A 25,263-nucleotide genomic window follows, 5' to 3' on the forward strand; every position below is an offset into this window, starting at 1 on the left:
AAAATAGGCAGATGTACTCTGTACAAACATTAGGTGATGTAAATATGATGTAAATATGATGTAAATATAAAGACTTGCACTGCAAGTCATTCACATTCTTCAGCTGGATAACCAAAATAGCTAATGTTAGAAAAAAAATCTTATGTACTTAACTTTTGCAGGATCTTTATGTCATCAGCCTCTTATAGGGTGTCTGTGGCTTATGAGTAAAGCCAGCGTCTCGTTACCGGAAGTTCATTGGTTCAATTCCCCTGGTTGGCACCTTACCCCGCAGCCACCACCATCAGCGTATGGATGTATGTAGGAAATACAATAAGTCACTTTGGACAAAAGCATCTGCTATATGTCCTAAAATGTAAATCTTTCGAAAGTATATAACAGCTGTGATATTCATACCATTTGCACATCACAATTGTGTCTTCAAATTTAGCATTAATTTTAGTAGCAGTCACTTTCCTATATGAGTACTTCAAACAGAGTCAGGTGTGATCACAGCACATTTATTATTAATAAAAAATAAATAATTCAAACAATCAACACTGCATGTACATAGATAAAAAATACAATGGACACCAAAAGGATTAGTTTTTCTTATTTGGTATCTCTTGGGGCACAGAAATACAGAGATTTCAGCCATCATTCAAGACTGTATGAACTGATTTTTTGCCAGCTAACTAACACGCATACGCAAGAACATCGATGTATCATTAGCATGGCAAATGTGATAGTAAACAATTGTATTCTTACAACCAGCCAACAATGTCATTCTGGTGGAGCTGTATTTGTCTAGAATCCAAACAAAATACCAGCAGATATACATCTACTAGCCTATTCACTCTGGTTTCGTTTCCACCAAGTGATGCGAAATATAACTGGCCCATTAACATTTTTACTTACTTTATACAAAAGTTCTTTCGAATAAGTTAAGTAGGTGTAATGCATATAAAGATTTCATTTTATTCCTTGATGCATTATTTAGAAAAATATTCAAGAAAATCAGAAATCCAGTACAGATGTAATGCAGGTTGAGGAAGCAAAAGCTGGACCGTCAGGGCTTTAGGTGACGTCTTAAAATAAATAAAATGATATAATAAAATAAAATCCTTTTTTTTCCCCTGTGTTGGTTGAAGGTGGGGGATAGGTTGCTGGGCAGTGTCCCTACCAAAGCTGAGACTAAACTTACGCCATTGCCTGGATTAACTTTTTTCAAAAAAGGCAATCCTATGCCCTTTTTTAATGACCCTCACTTGCTACTCACACAATAGCTGCGGCTGTTAACTATGTAAGACTTGATTAACATGATGATTTTCAGCATTTGTTACTGAAGTAGTTTTTGAGATGCATTATGTGTGTTGTGTATGCAGCAGTGTGTTTCAGGCAATCACTACCTGAGTCAATTTATGAAAGAGCTCAAATCACTGAGCAGAAAATGTTGTACAATCCACTGCTGCTAGTGTTGAGCTTCATGAATAAATCCTCTGGGCTATTTCTCTGTCAAATGTTCCCTATTTGGCCAGTCAGCATCAAATGAATATGCCCTAATCTGTCTACTTTGTACTCTGCATTAGAGCTGTGTATACGAAATGTATGTTCATACAAATCATGTTTGCCACTCGAGGGGAGTAGCCGGCAGTATTTATTATGCTGCAGTTCAGATACACAGTAAAGGAGGTAGGGAGGATGTGTCAGAGAAAAAAACAAACATCCCATATGCTTTTTGTCTCTGGACTCAAACATACTGTACTTGTACATGTGCCCTGAAATACTCCCTTTCACTCATTCTGACAGTCAGCTTCTTTCTCCCAGCCTCCTCTTTTGTAGGCAGACAGATGGGAGCCTCAGTAACCAGAAAGAGGGTCTTTGATCACAGTGAAGCCTGGTTACATTATGAGGGATATGAGCGGTGGTGGTTGGGGAGGGGTGGTAGAGCAGGAGCCTGTCAGATTTGCCGTCTGTTGCTCAGGCTGATCTGAAGGGGAGCTCAGGAAATGATCAAAGCCCAGGTTAAGTCTCTAATAGAGCTGTCTTTTAGGCTAATCTCTCTCCTCCCTCTCCTGGCAAGAGCTCTCAATCCTCAACCCTGCACTCTGAAAGGCAGCGTGTCATTTCCAGTACAGTCAAATGTCTCACTTAAGTAAGTCAGGACAACATAGCTTCAATATCAACACATATTGACACATCATAAGATCTTTTATTAATATTGAAAGGAGGCTAAAGGTCATTATTTTACATAAAAAAAGTTACAAGTAACTGAAGTCATAGTGTGACAACATTAGCATTTCTATATTGAGTTATATATATATATATATATATATATATATATATATATATATATACATATATATATACATATGTTAGAGCTGCACAATATATCGTTTGAGCATCGTCATCGCAATGTACGTGTGCGCAATAGTCACATCGCAGATGTAGGAGGCAAATTAAGTCATCTACTTTCAAGAGTACCTGACACACACTGTGCATGCAGACTCTGCATGCGCAGCGATCCACCAATCACATTAGTTCCTATTATTCACTGTGCCGAAGCAGACCACACCCCTGCACATGGAGTGAGTCGCTGGTAAGAACATTGAAAAACGAGAGAAAATCGCGGCAAACAAAGACCAAAAAGAAAAGCAATGTCAGCTTTCTGTAATTATTTTGGCTACAAGAAGGATGATATGGACCAAACAAATGTTCTGTGTCAACAGTGCCTTGCATTTGTTGCCACAACAAGAGGTAATACAACTAATTTGTTTGACCATTAACGTCGGTACCACGCAGGTCAGTACGAAAAAAAGATGTAATATCAGTGCAGGTTAATTGTCCACAAGATAGCAGCAGTGCAGCATAAAATAAAGTGCTATTCAGTTCATCTGATAAATGTTAACCATTGAGATGTATCCAGGATCATGAAGGCATCAGTTTTATTTCAATTAAATATTTCTCAGATAATCAAATGGCATTCGACACTCACTGACCCAAACCCAGGTCAAGGCAAGAGGTTGTGTCGGGGTGGGTTCAGAATTTAATTTAATTTTTTTCACAAACGGTTTGGTTGGATTATTTTCAAATGTAGTACAATGAAACACCGTCATTCTCTCTGACTGCCAGTCATCTATGTTTCATGTTGATGTAGATAAATAATGTCCACTGGGAGACAGAAAAAAGGTTGGTGGTTGCACATACCAATCATCAGAATAAATATTGGCACTTTACTTGTCTGCATGTTAAAACTTTGCATGTTTTATGTAGCAACTTTATGTTTCGTGAGGTTCAGTTTTCAGTTATTGTTGTGACAATGTTTTGCTTATGGTCTGGTTAGGTTCTGGAATGACAGCCACTTGGTTAGGGTTAGGAAAAGATTATGTGTTGACCTGGTTCGTTCGCCACTAACACAGCTCGAAAATATCCAGCGGATTCTTGCTTAAAATTCCTGAAACCCTGCTCAGCTGACATACCACCATTATGCCCTCTACTACGTGAAAGTTGGCTCACGTAATGTACTGCGAACTTGATATAACAAACATTGCAGAAATGTTAAGATGAAACATATGACCTGTACACATTTGAGGATGACCATGTATAGCAGAACTAATCAGATAATTATTAATTTGACATCTTTAAATGTCATGTCTTGTCCGACCAAAACCCAGAGACACAACAAGGAGATGAAAGAAATCTTGCCATTGAGTAAATGGACTGAGAGAGAGTGAGAGAGTTGTTGTGTGGACACTGCTGCTTATATCAAAAGGTTATTTTATTTCTTTTTGAGCACACCTGAACCACCGCATTGTCAGTGGCTGATGACAGAATCCCAGGAGTCCCTCTTGGTTTTCTTTGGCAGATAGCAGAGTGGAAGGTGTTGGACCTGACCGATGGATGTGTTCACATTGTTAGTTCCCTTTGATGACCTCTCTGGAGACATAGACCTGCTCATTAAACTCATACCAAGTTAGAGGTTAAACTAGGTGTGACCAGACTGTGATGAGCACTTGCTCCTCCAGTGCCATGCACTGCTGATGGGCAGTAAGTGGCCAAAGTGGGCTATATGTGAGACAGCCACGCATGAATTAATGGACCAACTGAGACACCATTGATTTCAAGTCCAGCCTTCTGTGACCCCACATCAGCATATGAGCACCTTTGTAGACCTTGGTTGCACAATGCCCTCTGCACCTTCTCTTTGGATAGCACGAATGGGTTTGGAAGAAAGATTGTGAAGTTAACTTGTTGCCTTATAACCAGTAATCTCAAGGAAGTGTGGAAAACAAAATCTTGACTATGATTATTTAAAAGTCCTGATGCTTTTATTCTTTGTTTTTCATTTTTTTTGTTGAAAAATTTAAACAATTTGATTGGACTACAAAAGCTAAGAATAAGACACACTTTATCTTGACAGTTTATGTTTATATGTATATTTCTCTCTGCAAAATTCGTCACACCAAAGTCATTGTAGTGAATATTTTTTTTTTTACATAAATATAGAGGCTGATGTATGTATTTGGTGTATTGTCCAATACACAGTCTCTATAAAATAGTCTAATCCATTAATGTGTGGTATATGATTAAGCCATGAGAATCACACCAACTGAATATTCCTTATAAATTTAGTATATTTATTAAAGGGATAGTTTGGGTTTTTTGAAGTGGGGTCATATAAAGTACATATCTATAGTCGATCTGTTCCCTACCGTAATCACCGATCAGCGCAGCCTCAGTTTGGAGAAGTAGAGAGCTGCTCCAGCCCAGACGCTCAGCTTTGTACTGCAGTGAACGGGGTCCAGGGAAAAAGCTAAATTAACCACCTAAAACAAGGCTCAAGTAAAAAAAATCTATATAAGTTCAAGTGTACGTTGTATAGGTAAAATGCACACCTCTTTACATCGCCGTCAGACCGCGCTTTCTTTTGGCACTACATTTTCTCAACCGCAGACCTCCGTATCCCTACGCACTAGCGTAACTGGCCAAAAGCTGATCTGCGAGCGGCGGAATACAGTGCGAGGCCCAGCTGCTGGACGAGAGGTTTACTTTCGTTAAAAACGAAACTTAACTCTCCGTATCCTTCCGCATTAGCGCTTATGCGTAGGGATACGGGGGTTCTGCGGTTGAGAAAATGTAGTGCCAAAAGAAAGCGTGGCCTGACGGCGATGTAAGTACAAAGCTGGGCGTCTGGGCTGGAGCAGTTCTCTACTTCTCCAAACTGAGGCTGCGCTTAATCGGTGATCATGGTAGGAAACAGATCAACTATAGATATGTACTTTATATGACCCCACTTCAAAAAACCCGAACTATCCCTTTAAGGTTGGAAGAATGACTGAACCAATCAAACTACCCACCGTGTGTTCTATGTTCTGCAACCACCAGCGAGGTTATGTTTGCAGCACTTGATGAGAAAGAACTTTGTCAGAATTTAGCCTGCTCCATTAATCTTTCATATCATGAGTGTGTTGACACACTGCTTCACGCTGCTACTTTAAAATACTAATATGAAAAGTCAAGTATTTACAGGTTTATTATTATTATAATTTTTTTAAGGTTTGGATGTTTATACAAATGTAACATGTAATTGGATGAAACAAATTAACAATTAACAATATACTCAAATGAAAAACATTTTTTAAATAAAAATTAATTTCAATTCTGGCACCATTCTTCTTTTTCTTAGCAAAAGCTTACCCTGGTTGGTCATCACCACCAGAATGAAAAATATTCAATTACAGCAAGAAAGCAAATGGCTGTGTCATGTTTTTGGAACCTGGAAGAAAAAAAAAACATGTTAAAACTGAGCTACTCCTTCATTGAATTTAAAAATCTAATATAATAAACCTTATATGTCGGCACATTTACTCTCCTGACTGTGCCTGGTGTGTTGCTGATATTGGAGCATGTATTACATCAAAGGTATTTTTATCTGTTGCAGTTTTACTGTCATTAAAGTGCTCAAAATACTGGAGCTTATTTTGTCTTACATACAGGTATAATTGTTGAGAAGGTCATGTTTTTATCAATTACTTCACTGTAAAAATAATAATTTTTTAATAAAGCTGACGGAAGAATCATAAAAGTGATTACATTGGCCTGACAGTATCTTGACAATGAGGATAATCTATCAGGTTGAAACAGAAAGCAAATGTGCTGTAACTGAAAAATATCTCTCCTTTCACTGTTAATTGCTTCAATTTTCTTTCACAATAATTTAGTCTGATTTGCTTTTCTAAGAAATTATGGGACAAAAAGTTTTTCAACATGAGCACAAACTTGAGTTGGAATCCCATTATTTTTGCCTTTTTCTAAATGTTTAAGTTAGATCAATTTGGCAACTAAATATCTGTTATCTTAACAAATCTTTCCTGACGCTGGCAAAATTAAGAGGAAGCTTTCGTCAAAGAAACCAAACTATCAAGCCAAATTGCAGCATCTGAGCAGAACGGTGTTCAGTCAGACCAGAACAATGCTTTTCATGGTAATGATTTCATGTTAGTCTACATTTTCAGCACATTTTAGCTGTGCACGACATGATAGCGCACCAAACAGAGCAGAACGCCTGTAGAGGGCTGCATGCTGGGATGTGTACAATATGTACCTGAGAAGTGCATGTGTGTGTTTGAGGGGTATGTACTGTAAGCCTTCTTCCACTGGAGTCAAGGTGAATCTTTCATGAATTCCTGTGGTCTGTTCACTCTCTCAAGGTTCTCCAAGTGATTCAGTCATGTGCTAAAAATACCTCTGTCCAGGAATAATTTGCTAAGCAGTTTCTACTGTAGCTTCACTGGAGAATGAACTTCATGTACATTCAAGTATACATGTACTTGAATGTATGTCTATATATATATATATATATATATATATATATAGAGAGAGAGAGAGAGAGAGAGAGAGAGAGTGAGAGAGAGAGAGAGAGAGAGAGAACAGCATTAACTTTGTGGAAATATTCCCGTTATATAGAGGCAAAAAGTGCTTGTCAGCTGCATAAAAGTAGTATGGACACATCAAAGGAAAAAAAAGACATTTCAAGAATATAGTTGTGATACTACAAGAACTAAGTTGTAATTTAAGACTAATGTTAGTTAATATGTTATTTTGAAGAGAAATATCAGATGTACCAAAACAAAAAATGTTCATCATTTTGCACACAACAGCTGGCTGCTCTTCTAATATTCTCCTCTAAAATAACATAAAGACTAAATTCAGTTTGAAATTATGACTTTTTATCATAATTTTTATCACTACTTGGTGTCGGTAACATTATTTTTTAATTCTCTAATTTTCTCTCTATTTTTCTCTTTAATATGGCCTTGAGTCTCTTTTTAAAAGGCCTATATGCACTTTAATAGTTTGGATGTAGCTATCTGTTTTGAAACAAAAGTCCATGTACTTCGCATCATATTTGTGCTTTGATTGTTTCTATATAAAGTAAGAACTCATAATTTATAGGGTCATTAGCTGCATTTTTACCCATCATATTTGCCGCTATAAGAGCCTATTTTGTATTGTTTTCATTGAAACAGCTGTCCCTAATACTGTTTGCCTCTGCCCAGTTCACTGTCAGATTGTTAGCAAAATAAAGAGCTTTGAATGTTATATAGCATCTGTCATTCCGAGTTTTTGGATATAGGATTATAACTTCCTTCTGTTAGTTTTACATATGGGACATAAAGCATCAGTTTGATGTAGTCCTAAAAGACTTTTTTTATGGTGTATTACGCAGTAGAAGATTGAGAGGTTAGGATAACGACACCTAGCCATCATTCCTTGTCTTTTTGACATTGCTTGTGAACAGAAAATTATAAGTACTTTCAATAAAATATGAATAATATGCTCGATATGCTTAACTCTACTCCAAATTGCTTTTTTAGACTGGGTGTATTTTGGTCAAATCCTGCCCAGAATGAAATCAAAATTTGTCAGCTCCACCTGGAGTGCCAGCTGTTGGGATCAGGCTGGGTTCTCTCAGTCAGCTGCTCAGTGGCTAAATTGCAGATTTTGGGGGAAGAGTAAAATCTCTCCCTCCTCACTGAGGAGAGACAGCCAGTGACCTCGAGCATAATAAGATGGGAGCTCTTGATTAAGTTCCTCTCTGATTTGAGAGTATAATTGAACATGTTGCAGATAGCATTTTTGCTATCGACAAGCTACTCTGTAAGGGCATGATGGTAATTCATCCCCAGCGTGCTCAGGACTCTCTCATTACTGTAGGAGAAATCAGGGCACTTTGTATTGATTATTCAGTGCTTAAAAAGGAGAAAAAGAAAATCAACCACACTGACAAACTGGTCATCATCTATAATCAGTTCACTGGGGCTTATCATTGGCAAGTGGGAATATGCAAAGTGAGACACTGCCCCACAGCTTTCTTTTCTCTAATTCCACTTCAGTGAGGAGAGACTCATAATTTTTTGAGTGAGCATGAAGATTTATTGCCATGTGTACAAAAGAGAATGAGAAAGTCTTTGGCAGTTGGGTCCCATTGTGATGACACTGTGATGGTCGTGGAGGAAGACGGATCCTGGTGATCTCATGACGGGGGAATAGATTTTGGTGAGCAGACTCCATTGTGATGAAGTAATATTTGGGTAGATGATAAAGCTGTGCATAGAATGGGAAACTCCCCAAAGAAAAGTGAAGAACAGAAAAGAATGACGGGACACAATTTAGGATGAATATCAATACTTACCTTGCATATTTCTAGCAGAAGAAGCATAACAGTATTAGATAGAGTCATGCATAGCAGGAAGGAAGAATGTAAATATTATGATAAGACCCAAACTCCCGATATTTATTTTTCAACTCCGGAACATCTCAAAAATCAAAGCGATGCTATCAACCAGACATCTTGGACTACTGATCCACACTGTGATTTTCTCTCGCCTTGACTACTGCAATGCTTTCTTCACCTGTCTCAACCATGCAGCCCTGTCTCGCCTGCAACTCGTACAAAATGCTGCAGCAAGACTACTTACCAAAACCAATCGCAGATCCCACATCACACCAATTCTTGCATCCCTTCATTGGCTCCCAGTAAAGTACAAAATAGACTTCAAGACACTACTCATCACACACAAGGCCCTTCTTGCCCCTCCCCACATTTCTGAACTCTTACACCCTTACTCCACCTCTAGACCACTCAGATCTTCCGACCTAGGCCTCCTATTTATACCCAGCTCCCTCCTCAAATCTAAGGGTGACTGCGCTTTTGCTATCCGGGCCCCATCCCTCTGGAACAGTTTACCCTCTTCCGTTAGATCAGCTGAATCACTAAATGGTTTCAAAAAACTTCTCAAAACCCATCTCTATCATCTTGCATTCCCTGTAATAGAACTGTAATTTTTCCCGGCATATATCTGAACATGTATGTTTATTTTATTCTATCTTATTTATTTTATTTAATTTTTTTATGTTGTTTTTATTTATGTTTCATGTTTACTGTACCCTGTACAGAACTTTTTGAACTTTGTTTTAAAAAAGCGCTGCATAAATAAAAACTTACTTACTTACTTACCCCCTGAATAGATTGCATATAATGTAATGCTTATAAAATGATCAGCATGATTAAAGGTCTGCTAGGACCCAACTGAAAAAAAGGCAATATGACCAAATGAAAATTAGGACAATGATACGAGTAAGTAGATAAACTGTCACATAAAGACCAAACAGAAATCAAGTCAGAGCAACAAAACAGAAATTAAGTCTGAAAGACGAACAGAAATTATGTTCGACGACCAGTCCGAAATATCATGAATTATGTGTGAAGTGACGAAGACCGTGAATATGAATGAATGTTCAATGTAAGGACCAGACAGAAATGAAAGTCATATGACAATGAAAATTAAGGCCAACAGGCAAATAAAGTATTATTCAAACAAAACATAGAAACAATAATGGATTAACTCGATGATGTAAGAGTCATGGAAATCATGATACAAAACAAGATAAATGAATGAAGTCATGAAACCCGGACTGATGTTATCGGAATGACACCCCATGGAAATCAAAATACGAGTAATTTAAATATTTGCAATGAATTTTGTTGAAAGCCAAGATAGACCATGATGATTTATTTATTTTTTTTGTGTATGAGGATAAGGGCTTTCAGCGATCTTTGATGTGAGAGAACAATGTTGATATCGGGAAAATTATAGGACGTGTAGTCAGGCGATTAGATTAGCAAGCACCTTCTGACTAAATGATTAAGATGTGGACTATAATGACTTGGATGAAAGATAGATCAGAAAATAAAGAATTAGATCAAATTACTGATCATGATATCTGATGTTAAATTGAATCCAAGCAATCGACCCACAGAAGTACTGTGGTTTAATATGCTTAACAGCCATACAATAGCAAATGAATGCATCGACTGTGGATCTGGGCACAGGTTTAAGTGGCACAGAAATTGAGACAGACAGAAAGTGCAATCTTTTTTTTGGTAGTAGCTGCTAAACCCTCTCATAGTACAGAGATAGAAGATGGAAAGGGGGGGACTGGATAGTACTGGGTGATTTTTTCATCTGACGAAACTTGGTTGCAAATGGACGGGCCTCAACTGACTCAAAGTCTGTTGCTCACCAAAAAATAGTGTTTTGAATCCTACCTAATGCCGAAGAGATTCCTCCCGGATAGATTTTTTTAATTGGTTGACCATATTAATGTTTAGTAGTGAGAGAGAGAAGGCTTACGAGAAATGCAGTTGTTAACGCTTGAGAAGGCTGGACCTGGGCATCGACAAATCTAAAATTAATCTTTCTTTCCCAAGTATTTCCTTGTGGCAACAAATATTAGGCTTGCAGGAAATTCTGGGAAGGAAAAGAATGAATGGTACCTATTTGGTGACCTCTTTCTCTAAAAACTGAAAACTGTATTGGGATCTTTCACTGTGGACTGTAGAGAGAGAGGACCCTGACCCAAAATCTTGCTGTTGAGGAGAAGATTGACGAATAATGAATCAGGTGAGAAGACACTTCTGCTGCCAGGCAGTTAACATTTATCGATTTAGAGGGATGATTTTTTAGAATGTTTTTCTGCTCTCCTGCTGGGGGTTCTGGGGTGGGATTATACACCTGTGGCGGACTGAATGGGATTTGGCATCTTGCAGTGGCTTGCAGATGAGGAGAAAATGCAGTTGTGGTATGAGCAAAGGTTTACGTTGAAATTATTGCATATGACAGGTTGAAACTTAAAAAGATGCACATGCGCCTTGCTTGTCAGAGGTAGGCTGAGGGTGGACAGGCAAGGAGTCCTGCGGTCATAGGTTGGATTTCCTCAGGTGTTGTAGGATATTATAGGGCTGCTTCAAGCCATCATAGCCAACAGAATGGTCCAGTTTAGGTCGATGTTTGATTGCAATGTGGAACGCGGCTTTGCTGGAGAGGCTTTATTGACAGGTAAAATATGTTCCTAAAGTTTCTTAGGTTAAGGTCTCCAATGAGGGTTGAATAGGGATCTAGTCCTTCCGCTCTTTCAGGGAAAGTGAAGCAGATGAAGTACCAATAAACACTGAAGCAACAATTAACTCCCGCTAGATAAGTCTCCTTTTATCTGAGGAGCTGCAGACAATTGCCGTGATATTTGCCTCGGTAGCGGTAGCACTCATTTTGCACTCAGGAGAGAGCAGCATGAAACTGAAGTCTGATGTTACTGGTTCACCCCAAGATTCCACCAGATACGGCTCCGATACGGTTTTGCTCCGCCATCTGCAGTACGGTAACCCCCACCGGTTGCGTTTTGAGTCCACCACAGTGCAGTGCTGTCGACAGCTGGCGTTGCGAGACTGAGGAGTTCCCGCAATAATCACATGATCACTCGCGACCGCAGTTATAGGTATTTGTCATAAAAACAACAACAGGAAGTGTTGGATTAGTAGAAGAGCTTGTGTTTGTCTCTTTTTTGAGATGATGTGATTGATGTGTGTTGAAGGAAGCTGCTCACCCTCCCACCATGAAGATGGCATGTTACGACGGATAATGTTAGCCAGCATAAAAGCATCTAAAGCTCCAGCATAACCCATGTTTTGTGTTACTGTTGAAGACTGCATTAAAGCTGCTGAGTTGGATGGTATCTGATTGCTTCCCTCTAGAAGCTAATTACCAGCTATTAACGAGCCATGATATATTAGTATAAATAAACAGCATGCTCCTGACTACAATTCAGTGTCGGCAAGCTGTGAGGTTGACATATGTTTGTGGCTTAAAGAATGTATGTCTGCTTATGTACGGCTGAGTTTACAAAGTTACTTGCCAGTGATGATTTAGATTGATGAGTAGACATATCTTGTTTAATGGAGAATAAGGATATCTGATCAGTCATAGTAACAATTTAATACATACAGTAAAAATAAAAACGGTATAATATACAGTGAAGGGGGTTTGGTGGTTGTATGGGTTGTACAATGAACTTCAATTTGAATCCCATGTCGGGCATAAAGTCAAAATGGCTTTGCTTTGAAATTTTGTTACATGAGGTAACGTATGTAAATTACTTAAGTTGATTCATACAAACATAGTCACTTACATAATGTGACGTGACTTATGTAACTTACATTACACAAGTTAAGGGGGTGAACTTTAAAGGTATGATCTTCTCCAATGCAAGCAGGACTTTCTATCTAAACCAAACCAATTGGCAACGTTGTTTTGCAGATTGGGGCGTCAGGTCAGAAAATGCTTTCAGGTTTTGTTCTAAATGGCCAAATGACACATTTGGTTGTTTGATCTGAAGGGCTTGTTGTATCAACCAAGATGTGGCTTTGAGTGAAATGTCAGGAGGTCTATTGGATATTTCTGTATGACCCAAAACCTGGATTATTAAAACATTACCATCCCATTCCCACTGTTAAGTGATAGCCAACAATGCACAAGTACAGGTAGCATGAGCTCCTGAAGAGTCTTCATCTTCTTAACATTTTAGCATACAATTTATATATCTTCCACCACTCTTATGCATTTCCAAAATGTCTCTGCAGGGATATTATGTTGGACAAAATCAAAGTTATGACCGTATCAGACACACTGCTCAAACCACAGAGGGACTAAATGTGAGTGATTTTGTGAAGGCAATGCATATCAGCACAGCTTTGAAGTGGCATGCTGATATGAGCATGTTAAAGTGTCGACATGTTAATGTGAGGGAAAAGTTTCAAGTGTGGAAAGATAAAAAGCTGCTGAAATGATCCAAACCATTTACCAAACAGTGGTTGTGAAATAACCCTCTATGGATCCCTCAACCTTCCAGGGAAAGCAACATCAGTGAATTTGTGAAATGAGCATAAAATCATAACTGCAGATTATGTGTTGTGGGTCTAATGTGAAATGATGTTACTCTCCAGTGAAAAGATAGATGGATTGTGAGTCAACAACATGAACTGTGCACATAGTTTTCACCCATTTGTCAAAACAATAAAAATGCATCCAACACTGGAGACTCGAAGGGTTTGCTAATGTTAACCTATAGATACAACAAAACTAGTGGCAACGTAATGAAGCAGTTTTCTTTATTACTTGATAACTTCATTAATAGCATGAAGTTGTGAATGAAATGCATTGTCCATGATTTTCTTCAATCAAATATATAGCAGATTGTTGTGATAGTACCATAATTGCTAAAGTGGAGCAACAAAATCAGCACAAATTAAGACAGCATTTTGGAAATGTCCAATTACATCTGTTAACTTAACGCTATCGATGACTACTGATGACATATGAAGGTCTTGAAGGGTTGTCCGATTTCATGGGGGGTTCTACCACTAACTGTAATTTGAGGGACACGGGGTCACTTGAAAGCAAGAGGTATGGGTAAAAATTGGAAATGTGATTGAGCCATCTTGTTGTGGTGTGTTTATTATATCTTTATTTCCATCAGATTGCTTCATAGGAATATGGGATCCTATAAAACACAAACACATAGTCATACACTTATCCTGCCAGCTCATCCTTTGATAGGCCTGGCCACCTCCACTGTCGCATGCACACTGGATATCCATCCATCATGGTCAATGAAAGGTGGACAATGTGTGTGTGTGTGTGTGTGCGCGCGCGTGCGCTGAGATAACATTAAAAATGCAGTAAAGGTCTGTCAGTTGAAAAATTGCTTGTTTCAAAAATGTAACACAATCTTGTAATGCTGCTCAACTGACTGCATGCAATCATGTAATTACCTGGTTGATTTGTCAGTATAGCTCAATGAGTTAATGACTTGAGGTATACAGTAAAGGTCTCACAGTTCTTCATCTGACCACACAGTGAATATCTGTTTTATTGTCCAGCTCTGCTTTGTCTGTTCTTATGTTACACCAGTATTTGATCTTAAAATCTAGGGACCTTCGTGCATTTGTTTTGTATCTATACCCCTGTGATTTTGACTACATCAGAAAAAAAATGCCCACAAAAGTGTGGGTTGAGATGGCGTATGCGCGCAACTTAAACAGGTCATGATGTTGATCTCAGCCTGCTGTAATGGCTCCAGGCCATTAACCCTCACTGTCTATGACGTATGCTTGTGAATAAGGAAAATGGCGCTGCCAACATAACTTATACAGCAGACTCACCATGCTGCCAGCCTGTGGCTTAGTGCCATTCTAGTTGCCCCGTCCACTCTGTCATCCTCACTTTAGTTAGATTCTGCATTAGAGGCTCCCACAGGCTTTGATGTCCGTTCAGTTTCAACATCTATTCATTATAATAACAATACACAACATTTCGATATAATTACTTACATGTCAATTTTCCTCCTATCTCCTGCCACTGCTTAATGTCACTTGGATGTGTGAGTTCTTCAACCCTTGTATGGTGTTCGTATTTTGGTTACTCAGCAAGTGTTCGCGGGTCTGGTGGACCCGCTGCATTTTTTGGCCTTTAATTCAACGCAATAAAACAATTTTATGTTAAAATACTCAACAGATGTTTGCTTCATCCCAGAATTACAAGCAATACAAACAGGATATATGGTTAATATTTGCTCTTTTATGAACACTTTTATGAATTAAAGTACTGCTGTTTTTTTTGTTTAGTTTTTTTTGTAAAATGTAATAAAAAAAAAGAAAATCTGTTATAATCAAGATTTGAATTGAAGAAATTCAACAAATCTATAAATGAAGCAAAGTTTTACATAACTATTGATTTTAATTTGTTTGAACTTTCACTAGTGATTTAACCCATTCAGGTCAGTTTACACAACACAAGCTAAAGGTGATGGTGGTTCTATGGGTCGGGTGGATGGGGCACCAGCATTCTCCTCCTGAATCCTCCTCATGATGGCTGCAGAGGCTGGGGTTCTTGGAACATGCTTTCTTCTCTGGATTTGAGGTCTTACCAGTACCTTTCCCAGTTCCTCGAGAAGAGGCGTCTCCTCTGGAGCTTCCCTCTGTTCCACTCTGGCTTCAGTGCCATCCAGATGAAAAATGCGTTGTATGAAGAAATTTCCAATATGTCAAAAAATAACACCAGTGGCCAGTGTAGGGTCCTCCTTTTGCAGCTGTAGGCAGTCACTAGCTTGTCCATGTTGTCCACGACTTCTTTGGTGACATCATAGTCCATGATGATCTCTGGTTTTGATGCTCCTGGCCACAGATTCTCCCATCCCTATACAGTGTACTCATACGCACCACATTCTTGCCTTTCTTTGACGGGCTGGTCCTGGGGCTCGTCTTTGTTTTGGAACTGGCTGATGCTCAATCTCATCCTCTTCTTCAAAGTCACTGTTATAAATGTGATCCTCACATTCTGAAACCTCTTCCTCTACATCATCATCAAGCTTCTCTCTCTTCCCAAATCAATTGCAAGGCCCTCTGAGCAGAGAATCTTTTGGCCATCTTGATCAGTTGTGCTAAGGAACCACACTGGCAAAGCTATATTTATTGTGTTCCACCCCCAATTTGCAGCTGAGATAGAATTTGAGAATATAAAGATTGGTTCCCACAAGACAGAGGTTAAAATGTGCGGGAATGTGAGATCAGACTTTGTTGGTACTTTTGAAACAATGTGCGGGAATGACAGGGGCAGAAACACAAAACTCACACAAACAAACAAACAACACACACACACACACACACACACACACACACACACACTCTAACAGCAGGCCCAGACAGTACAGTGTGAAGGTACACAGGACCTACTATTACCCCACTTTTGTTAGCCCTGGGTCCAGTGGACCCGGACACCCTGTATGTAATATAAATGTGTGGGGGGGGGATGTACAGTGTGTGGTCATTGAAAATGGGTTCTGATATATGTTCTTCACAGAAAATGAGCCAAGGCCAATGAGTTTGAGGTTGAAAAAATAATGAATAGTATCATTTTTCTTTTCCTAAAAAATGAAAACGGGTCCCACAGACCCGAACACCATACAAGGGTTAAAGGCTATACATTTATTCTTTAGAAAAACCTTTGTCAGCTCGACTTGATGTGTTCAACATTTCACAGTTGTTTGAGTTGATTTGGGAACATTGCGACTGCGTTAACAGTCTGCGTTAACAGTCACAGGAACTGAGAAGTGAAATTGTGCTATCCAGACTATGAAGCCCCATACATGACACGGTCAAAAATGTTTTAATTGTGGCCACAATATAGCTATAGCATACGCACGAAATACTACTTTGTGGCCACAAAATACTAAATTGTGGCCACAAAATACTATTTCGTGGCCACGAAATAGGGATAACGTGTGCACAAAATACTTATTTGTGGCCATGAAGTAGGTATAATGTGCGCACGTAATACTAATTAATGATATTAATATAATTCCTGGACAACTGGGTAAGCAAACCGAGCACACCTTCTCTAAAAACCGCAATAGCCTACGTGATGTCCTTAAGGTGAGTATAATATAGTAAACTTTTAATCGTCTGTGATTTCAATGAAGGACAAATGTCCAGAGAACACTACAGATACCTTCAGTAGTTCAGTCAGAGCAACAACAACCTGCAAACCAATACAAACTAGATTCTGATCACTGATAGGCTATAGGTTCCCTTGGCAACGCGATACATACAGTGAGCGCTACAGTAACTGCACAGCTGCGTTCAGTGGCATCATTAAACGCTGCGGCTCATATAGCCTCTGTATTCCCTCAGCTGAGAGTCTGATACACATGATGCTACTTTCAAAGGAGATGATCAGTGAACGGCATTGCTTAAATGTGGGATAAGAAGATATTGACTAGAACAGAATAAGATAAGACATTCACCTTAAGGACATCACGTAGGCTATTGCAGTTTGTAGAGAAGGTGCACTCGATTTGCTTACCTAGCTGTCCAGGAATGATATTAATATTATTAATGTGTATTTCGTCTGCACATTATACCTACTTCGTGGCCAGGAATTAGTATTTCGTGGCCAGGAATTAGTATTGCGTGCGCACGTTATAGCTATATAACCGTACCAGACAGGTTTTTCCTGCATTAAAATCTTTAAGGCAGCAGTGTTGCTTAAATGACATACTGCCAATACTAAAACATCACCTGCAACAATGGATGAGATAAGAATTGAATTGATATGAATTTAAATGTAAGCAAAATATTAGCATCCAGAAAGCATGTATCGTATCGTGCTTTATATTCTTGGTTATCATTATGCGAATCACCCATCTTGTACATCCAGACCAACATGCAACCACTGTATACAGTGTTGAGGGTAACATATAAACAATGGTCTGCAACATGTCACTGTTCCTAAATTCAAATCACATTACATTTACTAATCAAATAATTATGTCCTTACTTGCATTACTTTCTTCAATGGCCTGCATGATGTCTAGAGTCGAAAAGCAAGCCTTCTAATGAACACTCGCCATCATCTGACCTTTCCTGATATAGATGCTGGCTAGTCTGGTAGGCTCATCCGTCTGGGCAGTTTTGTGCTGACTCCGAGGAGTAACCATTTGAGAGTCTCCTCCTTTTGAGGTATAACCACTACTTTAGTGATTAAGTCTGTCATTATTTAATGGTGTTAGGAAGGCCAGTTTGTTATTAATACATTATTTTGAGGCAATTAATAATGTATTCAGCAGTGTTAGGAAGACCAGCCTTTTTTATATTGTTTTATGCAATTATTAAGTCTTGTTTTGAAGCTGTTATAGCCTACCACACATTACATTTCATGAGGAACTAATGAATGAAGCAAAGGAAATGTTTATTACCGCAGATGATATGTGTTGATGAGTGTCAGAGCATCTTTGGTGCTTGGACACCACAGGTAGGGCTGCTTGATTATGGCAAAAATCATAATCACGATTATTTTGATTGAAATTGTAATCACGATTATTAAAGACGATTATTCATTGATTTGAAAACAAGCACTTATTGAACTTTGAACTCTAGTATTTCTTTTAACACGATAAGTTTGACCTGAAAAACAAGAAAAATGCAAATAAATAAGAGAAATATATATCAATAAAATGAATTAAATAATATGTAAACATAAAAAATAAACACTATCCCGGTGTGGCTCGACCATATGTCCGTTGGGGTGGCTAAATATAATGCTGTTGACACTTCTCTTGCAACTTTTCCGCGACATTCGTCATAAAGGGCCGGCAGCGCAATTCTGCTGATATGGTGACGTGATGGTAACACATACCGCTTGTCCAATGTGTTCATCAGTTTATTGAACCCCGGGTCGCTAACGGTGTTGATAGGGCACATGTCTCTGGCAATAATGTATATGACGGCATCCGTTATTTCTTTATGCCTGTGGGAGCTGGGTGGATATGTAGTGGCATTGTAAAGTGTGTTCTTAAATGAGGACTGTGTGGTGGTGGCAGGAGTTGAGGAGCTTTTCATTTTTGAGTTTTTTTGTTCCTTCACTACTTGGTCATGTATTACTCTGTGTGTGGACTTCAAATGGTTAAACAAATTGGTCATGAGTTGCAGACATGGTCGTGTGACATATCTTGCACAATATCTTCATTTGTTCCGAGTCAGACTCTTGAAACCGATATGTTTTCACACCACAGAATTCACTTTACCTTTCTTCCCGACCAAAGGCTGCATTTCTGCCATCTTCTACACGTTTTTTCAAAACACACACTGGCACTACGCACTGGCAATACGCACTGGCAATATGCACCGGCGTGGCTGAAAGCAAAATTTTTCAGGTGGAGGCGGGACGGAGTGCACAGGTGGAAATGGAAGGGTTCGCTGCATTTACCACACAAGACACGGTGTGCGGCAGAATGATCGTTTTATGACGATCATTTCTGCCAGACAGGAAGTCAGATAGCGGAATGGCATGCATACATCTGGTCAATTCTTAAGATAAAACACCCTGTGTAGAATCAGGATCCAAGGCACAATAAAGTCAGAAATATCAACAAAAAACACTTAAAACAGACAAATAATGAAACAATTTAACTACGTAGCATACTCAACCACAGTAGAAGCACAATAATCAAGGGGAAATTATGAAGTAAACAGTCTGAGCAATTCAACAACATCAGGCAGACATGATGCTCTGCTTCTGAAATGCTCTCAGTGGGACATGAAGTTGCATGGAGGACAGAACAAAAAAAGCCTTGCACACATCAGGAAACAGAGACATGCTCAGTGGAATCAAGGGGTAAGGGTGCAAACAAACTGCTTGAAAAGGAGGGTTTTGGTCCACCTCCAAGTGGACTGTTGTATGGTTTGTTCATGGTGTGAAAGCATATGGACCAATGACAACATTTTTTGATTGTAGATAAACTACTATGTAATCCAGCTGCTGGTTGTAAACTGTCTAGGAAGCAACTTGAAATTGATTTGCAGAGCGTTGTACAAAACATTTGGTAACCATTTATGTATTTCACCACTTGTAAGGGTTTGTCTGTTGAGCCTGTATCCTACTGCGTGTACTTTGGCAGTTCACTATGTCCATAAAAAAGTTTTTGACACAGTGATACGTACAATAAACCCCACCCCGCATTTAATATAGCTGTACAAGTCACCATTTTTTTCCCATCTATATCTTCCTGTTTATCTGTTTATAAAACATATCTATGTTGGTTTGCATTTAAGTTCCTCATGAGTGTGTGTTTCCCGCCTCGACTACTGCAACTCCCTCTGGGCTGGACTCCCAGCCTCTGCGACTAAACTGATGCAAAGTTTCCAACAGTGCAGCGCGCCTGGTTTTCAATCTACCCAAATTCTCCCATGTGACCCCCCTCCTCCGTGACCCCCACTGGCTTCCTGTTGCGGCCCGCATCTGATTCAAGATGATGGTGCTGGCCTTCCAGGCCGTCAACGGAACTGGGCCCATCTACCTCTAAACACTGGTCGGACCACACATCCCAGCGTGAGCACTTCGCTCTATTACAGTGGCTGGCCGGCTGGTACCCCCATCACTGAGAGCAAAGAAAGCCTGCTCAGTGATGTCGCAACTCTTCTCTGTTTTGACACCTCAGTGGTGGAACGAACTGATCAATGTCAGGACAGTGGAATCACTTGCCATATTCCGCAAAAGAGTCAAGACTCATTTGCTCACACTTCACTTCAACCACGCATAGCATGACTCCCTCCCAAATGTTTTATTTTTTAATCTATGGACGGTGATATGTTGTGAGAAATGAACTTATTGTATGTCGCTTTGGACAAAAGCGTCTGCTAAATACCCTAGATGAAAATGTAATGAGTCATCAGTCACCACAATTTCCCATCAAGGTGCCAAACATATCTAATCAATACCTGTCAGTCTGTATGACTTCATATTGGACAGTTTGTAGAAAGTCAGTGTGAACATGAACAGGAGCTGAATATCAATATGTCCATATATTTTTCTCTCATTTTAGCAAAATTAACTGAACACAAGTATGAAAACACACATCTCTGCAGGTAGCAGGTACAAATGGGTTTTAAACAGTATTGTTTGAGTTAGTTTTCGCAACTTAATACTTCAAATCTGGATATTTACATTGTTCTTGTGTTGTCCCTACACTGTGTGGTCAGCTCTTGCAGTATCCCACTCCACAAGGCTCAAAGGTGTTTGCTGATATCATGTTTTCTCCAAAGCCACACAGGTCAGCCCCTCAGAACTGCAAGATGTGTTTCAGGAGACCTCCTCCAATATCTTCCAGATCAACGCCAACGGTAAAGAGCCCACTTATCAACAAAACTGCGTGTGTGTGTTACCAAATACCTAAAACCTTTGGATGGCATCAGATATGTGTATCGTATCTTATTGCCATATCATATGTATTCACTTGGTTTAAAGTAGATGAAATTTGGTGAGAGGTCATTTCAAAATTATTATTATTATTTTTTTAATTTAACCTTTATTTAACCAGGAAAAAAGAAAAAAGACTCATTGAGATTTTTAATCTGTTTGTTTGTGAGTCCATTATGTCCTATCAATGTTGTATTCTTCAATTGTGCCTCCAGTTGTCACACTAGAGAAAAATCTGCAGTCACTGGGAACATCTAGAGATACAGCAGAGCTACGACAGAGTCTGTGAGTAACATACACACCACTTGTTGAATGTAACTGAATGCAATTACTCACTGTCTCACTTTATACTTTATTCTCTACTCCAGTACATTTCTGAGAGAAATATTATACTTTTCTTTACCACTACACATTCCTGGCAGTTACATTTACTTTTGTAGTTATTCTAAAGCAAAGCTGAAGTAGCATATGAAGAACTTTTGAAATAGTGATGCATAATGTAAATTAATGAATACAAAATCAAATGATGTACAAAATGTCATCTTAAACAATTAGCCAGTTAATAAATAAGTGTATTAATGATTAAAACAAATAAAATCACAAACTGTTTTGGAGACATTTTATATTTACATTATCAGAAATGTTTCCAACAATGTTCAAACTAAACTCACTGTTCAAGGTGAGAGAGTGGAGGAGGATGTTGGTAAACTGAAATACTCTGTGTAATTTTTCAAGCCAAAATATTAATCATGTTACCATTTCATCATCTCAAATGTGTCTATATGAATCCTTTCCTTGTCTTTGATTAAAGTGGCCTTACAGTGTCATTTTCAGCGCTAAATATTTGTGATAAACATTCCTCACTTTTTTCTGACATTCTACGATGCAATGAATAGATGAATCCAGTAAAGAATTTGCAGATAAATCCATGATCTAAAAAACACATTCATAACATTGTGCCTGTTTCAACCTTAATGCATGAGTAATATTTCATAGCACATACATAGTTTATCCTTAGATATTTTATATAAACTCCAAATAATACTAAATAGTATTATAAAAGTGTCATTTGATTTTTATATAAAATCCTAGACACTATTCTTTTCTGTATCAGGTAGGCCTACATTGCCCTGATAATACAACATAAATGTATTTAGCTAACATTAGGATTCATTTTTACTTGCAATTTGTATTGCTACAGCGATTCATGAGTACTTAAGTACTAAGTAAGGATGTGAAAACTTTCTCAACCACTGGCAGCTCCCAGTAACCCCTGTATTTTCAATGTACACCCTAGGTGGTCCAGCTCATTGTGAGGGTAACTTTGTATCTCTGCTTTCTAGAAAAGTGCCTATTTCCCTTTGTTTCATTGGCCTCTTTCATATTGATCATACTTTTTTAGTTGAGCTGCCAGCAATTACCAGATTCAAAGCTGATGACAAAGTGGCCAATCTAAGATGATTGCATCTGTTTAAAATGCATTACATCCCGCTGTTTTGGCTGGCATGTTATCAATTCTATTGAACATTTTTTATGATCGCCTTGGAAACTTACTGACTATGCTTGGCTGCTTTTATTCTTAACTGCCCATTTTCCTTCAGCAGTATTGATGCTGGATGCAAACAACACATCCAGTGCCTCCGACTGATGCAAATTACATCCAGGGTGATTCTTTGTGTTATTCAGCAGCTCTTGTGTTTTTCAAATATGGTTTCAGGGAACATTCAGGATGCTTCCTGTTTCTAGACACTAATGGGGACTTTTAAAGATGATTGACTAGGGACTAAGGTCTTTGTTTTGTTTTGAACAATATTTTTGCAGTTATCCTTGTTGCCTGTGAGGAACTTTGAAATTAACACATGACACAATTTTAACAACATTAAGACACATAACCAAACATGTTAATGATAATGATCTCATTATGGGGTTTCGGGAAATAGTTAGATTTTTTTAACTATGAGATGTGGTGAGTCCAACATTTCTACCCCCAAAAGACTAAAAATCAGCCCTGTGAGGGTTTATTGACTGAAATGCTCTTTGAATTAGGTGAGAAACTGTAAGGTAGACATGAATGTGGTCAGTTTGGGGAAAGATTGGCACAAATAGGTCGCTACAGCTTCAACTTATATGGAAGTAGATTTTTGAGGAGATGTCAATGTTCTCCTTCATAATAATAATAAATCAAGAAAACAGTTTTATTACAAGGTCCATTTAGTATATGTTTCAGAGCTTTCAATCATATCATATGATGTGCATCAGCATATGGAATTGGCCCAGAGTTCATGGGATTGTAGATGTTAGTCTGAGCAGCTGGCTAGCTAATGAAAAACACTGGATGAAATCTACAGAGTAGCTAATAAACGGACTATATGGTGATTTTTTTTTTCAACTGTTGTTTCTCCCATCTTTAATCAGTTATTCCATCAATCATTACTAATCTTTTGCTTAAGACTTAACCTGGGGGGTTTCATGTCTATGTGGTTGGGACAGTTATTCAGGAGTCAGACCATGTCTTTGAGTGAGTGACGTTCACTCAATCAATCTGCATTTTACATCATGGGTCATTTACATACATCCATAACCTCCATAATGAGGTTTGGGACTAAAACACCAATAGATCTTTATCATAGTGATAGCTTGATAGCTCAAAGCATTATGTCATAACAGAAGTCAATCTTACATGCATGCTTTATAACTTTAGCTGTTTTTTATTTACATTCTCTACTTTTATAAGTATAACATGATGCACAATAAATTACAAAAGTAAATAAATATCACAATATTAAATACAATGATATACAAAAATATACATATTCTTTTGTCATTTGTGACAGTATCACACAGCCTTCTTCAGGATTCATGATGTGATCCATGTACAGATGTGGCAACTGGTGCACGGGTGTGCTGCACAGCTGGTGCTTCGGCGTCCAGCTCCTCCCAGTATCACCCAGTTGAAACTGAACCCACCCTTCACCCATCCTCATAGCCACTGACATCCACTCCACCCTCTGCCTCCCGGTGCTTTTCCCCTAAATTAACATAATGAAGGAGTGCAGTTATCTGATACCCATCCAGTCACATTGACGAAGGCCATACACATGCATATGCAGCACTAATCCCATACAAAGTAGATCGTCACACACATGTTTCTCTGCAAGAAGCAACACTCTTGTGTTTTGTGGTATAAAAGTAATTCCTCTTTATGCCCATGGTTGGAATGGTAACCCGCCATCTGCCTGCCTGTCTTCAGGCAAAAAATTCAAATCTCACAGTTATTAGAATTTGACCCGCCCCTGTAATCGTGGAAATGCACACGGCAAAAAGTCTAAGTGGATTAATGGCTGGCACCCTCTGAGTGTCATTGTCTTTGTTAGCGCATTAGGCATTCACTGGTGTTCTGGCTGTAACAACCCAGAGGACATGGAGCTGTGTTTGGAGGAAAGCGCCCCCGACTGACTGACAACCTCTTAGCAGGCACAATATTCTAAAGTACATCATAATGCCGGATAGACTCTACTGAAAGAAGGAAATAAAGTTTAAGAGAGTCAGTAAAAAATGAATGTTGTGACAAAAAAATAAATATAAAGAATTTAATTCTTAACTGTTATGAAGTACTATACTTACCTTGCTCACTTTGCTTGAGTATTACTCCTACTTTCAATGTCCACTGAATTACATTAAAGAACTATTGCACTCATTTAACTGGAGTAACTTTGTAGACTTAACTTTTTACACACTGCAAAAATCTTTCATTATCAAAAAAGATTTGAATTATTTTCCCTTGTTTATTGTCCAGGCCTGCCCATGACATTTATTTTGTTACTTCGTAAATGTTTTTCTTCTGTGGTAAGGTCACTTTAACTAGTTGTTAAAATCTGATGTCAACTAGTCAAATGAATTTTATGAAAAAAAAACCCCAAAAAACATATATTTCTGGATTTCAGTCATTAATTTCTCACAATTTGTACCAAGTGCTTTTTAGAGTTTATAAGCTCCCTTGCAGTAAGTTTTTTTTTTTTTTTTCAACAAAATTAGATGGAAGTGGAATCAGGAGAAAACTTATATTCGATAAGCATGTCATTTTTTGCTTGAAATGCCATACTGTACAATTTCATTTGCAGTGGAATAGAAACCC

General features: G+C 38.5%; 1 protein-coding gene across 1 annotated transcript in view; it reads left to right on the forward strand.

Annotated features, from left to right (window-relative positions):
• tsnare1 (T-SNARE Domain Containing 1) overlaps window positions 1–25,263 on the forward strand; it is a 239,776-nt gene that overhangs the window by 73,406 nt on the left and 141,107 nt on the right. The window contains exons 3-4 of the mRNA XM_030394837.1: window positions 20,975–21,052; window positions 21,344–21,413. Of these exons, the coding sequence (XP_030250697.1) occupies window positions 20,975–21,052; window positions 21,344–21,413 (148 nt within the window). The remainder of the gene's footprint in view (window positions 1–20,974; window positions 21,053–21,343; window positions 21,414–25,263) is intronic.

This window comes from Sparus aurata, chromosome 17 (assembly GCF_900880675.1).
Source record: "Sparus aurata chromosome 17, fSpaAur1.1, whole genome shotgun sequence".
Lineage (NCBI taxonomy): Eukaryota > Metazoa > Chordata > Actinopteri > Spariformes > Sparidae > Sparus > Sparus aurata.